This window comes from Babylonia areolata, chromosome 9 (genome assembly GCF_041734735.1).
Source record: "Babylonia areolata isolate BAREFJ2019XMU chromosome 9, ASM4173473v1, whole genome shotgun sequence".
Classification (NCBI taxonomy): Eukaryota; Metazoa; Mollusca; class Gastropoda; order Neogastropoda; family Buccinidae; genus Babylonia; species Babylonia areolata.
The window spans coordinates 24,721,749-24,731,748 of record NC_134884.1 but is presented as its reverse complement, the minus strand read 5'-3'; the positions used below and the strand labels follow the sequence as shown (position 1 = coordinate 24,731,748).

At 40.3% G+C, this 10,000-nt stretch overlaps 1 protein-coding gene across 1 annotated transcript in view; it reads right to left on the bottom strand.

The window, feature by feature from the left end:
* Window positions 1-10,000, bottom strand: part of LOC143285798 (small conductance calcium-activated potassium channel protein 1-like) — a 44,240-nt gene that overhangs the window by 33,229 nt on the left and 1,011 nt on the right. Inside the window, exons 2-3 of the mRNA XM_076593221.1 lie at window positions 8,601-8,779; window positions 1-12 (exon numbers count right to left, since the gene is read on the bottom strand). The exon at window positions 1-12 is cut by the window's left edge and continues 109 nt beyond it. Of these exons, the coding sequence (XP_076449336.1) occupies window positions 1-12; window positions 8,601-8,779 (191 nt within the window). The remainder of the gene's footprint in view (window positions 13-8,600; window positions 8,780-10,000) is intronic.

Sequence of the window (10,000 nt, the reverse complement as noted above, 5' to 3'; positions counted from 1 at the left end):
CAGCCGCCAGTCCTGTGTGGCAGGATGGGATACATGATGATGGTGGTGGTGTTGGTGTTGGTGTTGGTGTGAGCGTCCCTGGGGTGTTGACGTTGATGATGACGATGATGATGATGATAATCATAATGATGATGATGACGATGATGATGATGACGCTGATGATGATGATAATGATGACGATGGTGACAACGATGATGATGATAATGACGATGATGATGATGATGACGCTGATGATGATGATAATGATGACGATGATGATGATGATGCTGATGACGATGATGATGATGATGACGTTGTTGTTGATGATGATGATGACGTTGATGGTGATGATAATGATGATGATGGTGATATGTGTGTGTGTGTGTGTGTGTGTGTGTGTGTGTGTGTGTGTGTGTGTGTGTGTGTGTGTGTGTGTGTGTGTGTGTGTTTGGTCAGAAATATATTTTAGCCCCCTCATGTTGATTGTTGATTATTGTTAGCAGCGCTTAGGGTTCCCTATTTGCTTAGGAGGTACGTAAGGAGCGGATTATAGACATTCATTCTTCATTTTCTCCCCCTCTTCCTCCTTCTTCTTCTCCTCCTTCTTGTAACTTGTTACTTCGTGTGCGTTTATGCGTAAGAACGACAGAGAGAGAAAGGGACAAGTACACTGATATACAGACAAAAAAGGAAAGAGAGAGAGAGAGAGAGAGAGAGAGAGAGAGAGAGAGAGAGAGAGAGAGAGAAAGAGAGAGAGAGAAACAGGCAGACAGACAGAGGGAGAAAGAGAGAGAGAGAAACAAGAAAGAGAGAGAAAGATGAGGGGGAGACGAACAGACAGACACACATACAGGCAGACAGACAGACATACAGACAGACAGACATTAAAACAAACAGACAGACAAGACAGACACTGGCAGAAAAGAGGAAGAGGGACACAGGACTATGTTACTGGTCTTTAATTAAACAAAGCTATGAGCGAATGGGCACCCAGGAGTGAAGCGAATGTCACCACCATGCCCCAACTCACCTCATCCCGCTTCCTTCCTGCAATACAACTCTTTTCAAACTTCTCCACGACAAACAATATCAATTAACAACGATTATTACTTCACACGAAGCTGAGTTTTCAGTATCCCAAACAAAAGAAAGAAAGAAAGAAAGAAAGAAAGAAAGAAAGAAAGAAAGAAGGAAGGAAGGAAAGAAGGAAAGAAAGGAACAAAGAAGCAGCCAGCTGGTGCCAGTTGCATTGCTTGGTTCTAGCTTTTTGACAGTTACACGTGACAAAATGCCTACGTTGACCGAACTACGCCATTGGTCAGTTCCATACTACACACAGTTAGTAGCGGGTTTCGACCATGCTAGGCTCTTCCGTCCGAGCGATACAGCTGGCTCCTTGAGATTGAAATACAAAAAAAAAAAAAAAAAAAGACTAACGCGGAAAAAAAGAAACAGATGCTAGAGATCGTTTCAGTGGAAAGAAATACTTGAAAGTGATATCAGAACAGAACATCAGCGCCACATTTATAAAACCCTCACATGACGACGATGAAGTCTGAATCAAGTCACAGACATAATCGATCACAGTATGACCCTCTCACATAAAACGATTACTATGTTATTTCACATCCCCACCCCCACCCCCCCGCCGCCAACCATCCCCATGCCCCCGCCCCCCAGATTTTACATTTCTATATCGCATTCATATTACATTCCTTCATACATACAAGGTAGAACAAACAACCATATCTTTCAATTAAGAAACAAATTTAGCCTAAGTTCCGAGTTTTTTTCTCTCCTGGTTTTACATTTCTATATCGTGATTATATTACATTCCCGTATACATACAAGGCGAAACAAACAGCCATAATTATCTTTAAATTATGATACAAATTTAGCGTGAGTTGCGAGTCCTTCTTCCTCTACAAGCTCTTAAAAACAAATTAGATTTAGACATTTCAATCATCCTTCGAAAATAAAATAAAAATAGTTTTCGGAGCCCGCAATTATTTCTGGAGACAAAGATCGATAACAACTACACAACAACTACACACAGAGACACAGACACACAGAGAGACACAGACACACACAGACACACACAAACGCGCGCTCGCACACACACACACACACACACACACACACACACACACACACACACACACACACATATAATATATATCCCATAGTCATATGTGTGTATGTATATGTATATATTGTATATATGTGTATATATTCAGACAGACATAGACACAGACAGAGGCGATACAGAGAGGAGAAGAGTGAGAGATGAGAGTGTGAGAGAGAGAGAGGATAGAGAGAAGAAGACAAGACAAGACAAAATTCTTTATTTCAATGATAACAGATTAAGCACGTGTGCTTTTTTCACATCCAGTCCCGCGCCCTGAATATGGGCTACACTGCACAATACTAAATAAAATGAAAGCATGGTGTTAGTAGAAAACATAAGAAAAAAGGGGAGAAAATAAGAGAGAGAGAGAGAGAGAGAGAGAGAGAGAGAAGACAAGACAAGACAATACAAAATTCTTTATTCAAGGATAATCGATAAGCACTGGTGGTGCTTTTTTCACATCCAGTCCCCGCCCTGAATATGGGTCTACACTGACACAATACTAAATAAAATGAAAGCATGTGTTAGTAGAAATACATAACAGAGGAGAGAGAGAGAGAGAGAGGAGAGAGAGAGAGAGAGAGAGGAGAGAGAGAGAGACGAGAGAGAGAGGAGAGACCGAGAGAGACGAGAGAGAGAGAGAGAGAGAGAGAGAGAGAGAGAGAGAGAGACCGAGAGAGAGACAAAGACAGAGACAGAGAGACAGAGAGAGAGAGAGTTTCCGTAGCAATTGCAACATTACATAGATCAACGAGAAGAATCCATTACGCAAAGGCCTCAATTTCGATAAGTCTCATCATTTGACAGCATATCTTTTCTTCTGAAATCTTACAAAATCCATCATTTTGTCATTCATTTATAACCATTTCCATGTTACAGCAAACAGATTAGTATCTTTCGCTCTCATAAGAACACACAACTTTCAGTTTTGAGAGAATACATTCAAATACTCTGTTAGTGCCCTTTGCAATGTCGACAGAAAAAAAGCATTGATGCCAGCAGTATGTACCTGGTTCGCTGTACAAGGAGCTCAAGAGACTTGCCGCTAACTGAATATTCGTTAAGTGTAAAAAGAAAAAAACAAAAAACAAACAAACAATCATACAAAACAACAACAACAACAAAAAAACAACAACAACAAAAAACATCCCCCCAACCCCCCCCAAAAAACAACAACAACAAAAAAACAAAAAAAACAAACAACAAAAAAACAAAAACAAAACAAAACAAAACAAATACACGAAACGAAACAACTCTCAATAATTGGGTTGCCCATTTTGTGTAAAAGGAATATGTCTCCGAAGATTGCATAAAGTATAAGGAATAAAAGAAAAGAAAAAAAGAAACTGCTTAGAATCAAAAGGAGGATGCACTACACGGTAATTATATAAAAAGAAGAAAATAACTCAGTTGCGATGTTAAAAAAAAAAAAATCAAACACACTACAAGCTTGGGAGTGGGGGTGGGGGGTGGAGGGGGGCGGGGGTTAATGAATACTGCAAATCTTTGAAACAACAAATAAACCAACAAACAGGCAAACAAGAAGTGAAATCCAGGTCATAGCTGTCGTTATCCAACAAAAGCGAAATAAGCACCCAGAATAACGGCCTTGGTTAAAACGCAATACCTCAAGTGGAAAGTTTGCGCCTCAAGCGAAGGTGCGAGGAAATTAATTAGAAAAAAAGAAGAAGAAGAAGCTATCATTACGCAAACCAGCTTCTTTTGAAGGGGATGAGGAAAAACTGGGGCGAGGGGGGCAATGATATGGAGGGGGTTGGGGTTGCGGGACGCGTAAGCACCATGCGATGGCAGTTTGGCTCCATGTTGTCAGAGCTCATCAGATATTCTATTAATAGATCCTGGTTGTTGCTAACTGTATAGTGAGCAACCCCCCCATGAAAATGTTCCACAGACTGGAAAAAGCTCCCACCGTGTATATTAAGACTATACTACTACCGGAAAAAAAATATACAAAAAAACAAACAACACACACACACACACACACACACACAAACACACACACAAATAATAAATACGCGAGTATTCACACACACACACACACACACACACACACACACACAGCCACCCCCACACCTAGAGAGAGAGGGAGGGAGTAAGAGAGAGAGGGGGGGATTCCAAATGTTCAGTTCAGTTTGACCATTGTACACAGAAACAGTAACATGGGGAAAAGGGGTAAATATACACATTGTCATTGACAAGACAGGCACGACAGTATAGAAAAAATGGACATGGACACCATTACATCAGCGATAACATCATCGTCAACTAATACTGCCGAAAAGGCGCAATACAGATAGACAGACAAGGTATCGTTTCAGAAATTGATAGATAAGTACGATATGTGGACGACATACACTGCCCTCCTAAAAGGCAAGATAAAACACACGCCTATTATCTGTTTTAAAGTACACCTACTTCTTCTTTCGTAGAAGAAAGAAAATACATTGGTACGAAAATATTGATAATAATTATAAAAACAACAACGATAACATTTTCACAAGATATTTCCTAGTTTTGCTTCCCCCAAGTGACTCTTCATCAGTAAATTCAGGAAGTCACTGAACTGTGATTTTTTTTTCCTGTAGAGACTGGGAGCATCACTAAATTGCATGTGTTGTCTCTAAGCCGCTTGCTGTGGAAGAGGGATTGTTAACTGCTATTGCATAAATATCTGACGGATACACTGGGCGAGGCTCTTTAAAGCAAAAAAAAAAAAAAAAAAAAAAAAAAAGTTGAGAGGGAACTAAGGATGTGAAAAAAAAGGACACTTTAAATGTCATCAAGAAAAAAATAAAAGAAGCAAAGACACACCACAAGCAGCCAATATAATAAGTTGACGATCGAAGCTATCATCAATGGCAACCAGTTATCTACTTTCAATAAATACCAAGCATTGTATGAAACTGTGCATGCTAAAATGTGACACCAATAAAACTGAGGTACTTGCATGAAAAAAAAGATGTACAGTAATGCAATCACAATATAATGTTATGCATCGAAAATATGAAGCACAAAGAAGAAGAATAAAATGAGGCAAAGATGGATTGCGTTCTGCGATTTGAAAGACATCTTAATGTACTATACTATGTTGTAATATTCTATTATTTTGTATTGCATTGTGTTGTATCGCATTGTTGTCTATTGCACTTATTGTATTTTGTGTGTGTGTGTGTGTGTGTGTGTGTGTGTGTGTGTGTGTGTGTGTGTGTGTGTGTGTGTGTGTGTGCGCGCTTGCTTGCTTAGAGTTGACTTCATCAAGATTTTGCGCCTTATAGATATTATCATTATTATTAGTAGCATTTTACGTATTTATCTATTATTATTTTTATTTTTACATTTTATCTTATTTCATTTATTTATTTATTTGTTATTTCATTTTAATTAATCAATTTTTTTTTTCTTGAGGCCTGACTAAGCGCTTAGAGACTTGAGCTACTGATACTTATTGTATCGCATTACATTTGTCACAACAGATTCTTCTGTGTGAAATACCGACTGGTCATCTCCGCAGGAAAAAAAACGAATCGCGACAGTGCAGGGCTACTCGCTTTTTTCCACTCTTTTTCCTTGTCTCTGTAAGTTTAGAGGCCAGCTGTTTTACGATCAGTAAATCTCGGTGTCTTTGAAGGCAACGAGTGGGTGAGAGCGAGAAACTGTGTCGCTCCTTACTTTAGCGTAAAAGATGGAAGTAATTACAATAATAATAATAATGATAGTAATAACCAAAAAAAATTATTTTAAAAAATCTACAAAAACTACATTCATCAGAAAAAAAATTAGAACTACTACTTTTTTTCAGAAAACGTCTGCGTGACATCACAATGATTCAAACAGAAAGCGGTTTATAAACAGGGACCCCACCCCTCCTCACACATACACACGGATACATAGACACACAGACACACTCACACTCACACTCACACACGCACACACACACACACACACACACACACACACACACACACACCTCTACCGGAATGTTCAGACCTAATATTCGTACTGCCTGTGGTGAATGTCGAAGTAAATCCCTGAACAAATAAGTAACTAGGCAGCTGACAAGATAACTCACTCACTTAATTAATCACTCACAGATAGACTGACTGATTAGTTGGCCAACGTGTTGACTGAACTGACTAATGAGCCTCTGACAAAATGAGAAGCAAATTAATTTACTGGCTGACTGAGAAGCAACTAATCAACTGACGTTGGTTGTATTAAAACACATATTTGTGTGTGTGTGTGTGTGTGTGTGTGTGTGTGTGTGTGTGTGTGTGTGTGTGTGTGTGTGTGTGTGTGTGTGTGTGTGTGTGTGTGTGTTGTGTTTGATTTTGGGTGGGGAGCGGGGGATGGGGGGGAGGGGTGAGTGTGGGACAGCCGTTTTTATTCCCGACTACAAATCGGGTTAGCTGCTGGCTTAACAAAATCAAAACACACACACACACACACACACACACACACACACACACACACACACACACAGAGGCAGACAGACAGAAAGAGACAGACAGGCATACAGACGCAAATACAGAGGGAGAGACAGAGACAAAAAGAGACAGACAGAGAAAGACGAGTCAGAAAAAGAGAGAGAGAGAAAGAGAGAGACAGGGACAGAGACAGAGACATAGAGACCAAACACAGACAGACAGATATGGCACACATATATGGTAATTTTGCGACCGAAGAAATAGAGCATGCAAAAAAACATCATGCACAAAAAAGAATAAAAAAGAGATATTGATCAAGATACATATATATTCTGTAAGATTAGAAGCGCATGCGTTAAATAGCCTGCACAAACACAATTTGCTGAACGCAAGAAATTGAAAAGGAAGAGAAAAAAACCATTCACGGTCATCAACATCAATTATCAGGAAACGGATAAGATTTTACCTTGGTCAAGGAAGTCTAGGATCAAAGAAAACAATCCAGGAGATAGTTAAGCTATCAAATACAAAGTGGGGAGGGGAAAAGGGGGGTGGAGGGGCGAGTGTGAGAGTGAGGAAAAGGGAATGGGAGTGGAGGAGGGGTGGGGGTGGGGGGGGGGGGTTGAGAGGAAATCAGACGGTATGGAAGAACACACCACACCATTGGCTGAAGTTGAAACTCGCAGATGCAGGAAAAAAAGCATAGATCGTTTCTTTCTTCTTTTTTTGTTTTCTTTGATTGAGAAAGAGACACACACAAAAAAAAAGAAAAAAAAAAAGAGCGATGAATTGCAGAGGACCCAGAACAGGGTAGAAGAAGAAGGAGGAAGGGGAGGAGGAGGAGGAGGAGGAGAGCGAGAATAAGTAGAAGAAGATGAAGATGATGGTGATGATGAACAAGAACATGAACAAGAACAGGACCAAGAGCAAGGCGGAAAGTCAGTCATGTCACCACAGGCCCTGCACTACATGCCTGCCTTTTCCAGCACTACTGTCCCCCTGTGCATGACAACTATTTCTTTTAAACAAGGCTTGCATTACAGAGATATACAGTGTGGATATGCCATAGATTTTTTTTTTCACGCATGCAGTCTCTCTTTTCTCGGGGGCTCATCCCATAAGCGTCCCTTCACAAGATAATAATGATGATGATGATGATAATAATGATAATAATAATAATAATGATAAAGTGAGACAGTAAAAAAAAATCCAAAACCTGCTTATTGAAATACATACATAGCCAGTATCACCGTTTCTCAGACAAAAAGACTTCCAGGAAGAATATTAAAATGCACTATCACCATAGTCTATAATGATATGGTAAAAATATATCGTGCAGTTACCCACCTTGATAATTCCCTGCAACAATAATTGGTAAATAAATGGAACGTGTGTGCGACCGTGCATGCGCGCGCGCGCGCGTGTTTGTGCGTGTGCGCGTGTGTGTGTGCAAAGGTATGTACGCCTTTGCGTGTCTTTGTGTGCGTGTAAATGTTTATGTGTATATGTGTGAATGAAGATTTTTTATTTGTTCCAACAGCGATATTTCCTTTACTATTCCCTTTCCAATTATCATCAGTGTCTTTTACAAATGTACAATAGGCTAAGACAAAAGTAAACAATGACATGTAATGCAAAACAACAACAACAACGCAATCCAATATAACAGTTTCCAACCAAACCAAACTGCGTCAATCCCAACTCATTCTATCATCTTTTGGAGCTTTCAAGATTACCAGCTCAAGATATAGTCTTTTCTTTCATGGAAGAACACTAAGATTGTATTATTATTATTATTTGGGTTTGTTTTTTGTTTTGTATGTGTTTCTCTCTCTCTCTCTCTCTCTCTCGATTATATATATATATATATATTTTTTTTTTTAACTTCATTTATTCATTTTTTTCTTGTTTTTGTTTCGTTTTTGTTTTCTCTCTCTTATACTTAACGGAAGGATGCAAAAGAAAAAGAAATGCTCGCTCAACTTCCCGAGTGAGATAAAAAATTCTTGCAATTTTCGTTTCAGTTTCAATTCAGTTTCGTTTCGTACCTGGAATCCGGCGCTGGCCATGTGAAGTCTCAGCCCGGTCACGTGATAGGCGACGATGGCGAAGAGGAGACAAGCAGTGGACACTGACGTCAGCACTTTGAGCAGCAGCGACACGGCGGAGGTGGCCTCGATTGTCTTGGAGAAGCGTAGCTCTGTGTCCAGAATCACCAGCACTATGCCTGTGCGACACAACGTTGACACGGATTAGAACAGAACAGAATAGAATAGAACAGATTAGGACAAAATATGCTGGACGTCATTCACGTAACAGCCTACTCGTGTATAAGAATGAAAGTGAGAGTCGCAGCCCACGAACGAAGGAGGAGGAGGAGAAGAAGAAGAAGAAGAAGAAGAAGAAGAAGAAGAAGAAGAAGAAGAAGAAGAAGAAGAAGAAGAAGAAGAAGAAGAAGACAGAAAGAAAGAAAGAAAGAAAGAACAGAACAGAATACATCTGAATACCAAGTGTAACAGGGTCACAAGGAACATTGGGAGCGGGGATAAGGGGGCGGTAGTATTGTGGTCACTATCCCAGCCTGTCACTTGGGAGATCATGGCTCAATTCCCCGCCGGTGACAGCTTTCCTTTGAGATCCAACACTCAGCTTATTTTACAGGCTGACAAAAGTTTACAGATGGGCCAACAGCAAAGTGACAGCTGTATGTTCAATGGTTTCTACATTGCAATGGAAAAAAAATGCAATGGGAAGTCATTTACTGCTTAGTCTTTTGTGAAGGACCAAGACTCTTAAACTAAAAGGCAAAACTGCACTGGCTCTTAGTGCTGCAGCCTTGGGAGCTAGCTGGCCCTTGGGAACCATCCCAACGCCGACTGTCCTAAAAAAAAACCCTTGGCCGGGAGAGTGGGGATGTAACTTGGGCAAGACATTCTGCACTATAGTCAAGTTCTAGCCCAGATAGTCCTGAAAGCAGTTGCCTCCTCTGCTGTTATGATGATCATAGACTCACCATGATACAGAATAGAATAGAATAGACGCCATACCTTTAGGAGCCCACCCGTGTATACGAGTGAAAGTGGGAGGCGAAGCCTACGAACGAAGAAGAAGAAGAAGAAGAAGAAGAAGAAGAAGAAGAAGGAGGAGGAGGAGGAGGAGGAAGTGGAGAAGGAGGAGGAGGACGACGACAACGATGAGAAGAAGAAAAGAAGGAGGAGGAAGAGAAGAAGGAAGACGAAGAGGAGGAGGACGACGAGAAGAAGAAGAAGAAGAAGAAGAAGAAGAAGAAGGAAGAGTAAGAGAAGAAGGAAGAGGAGGAGGACGAGAAGAAGAAGAAGGAAGAGTAAGAGAAGAAGGAAAAGGAGGAGGACGAGAAGAAGAAGAAGAAGAAGAAGAAGAGAAGAAAATAAAACAGAACAGAACAGAGTATATCTTAAGTGTACCGGGG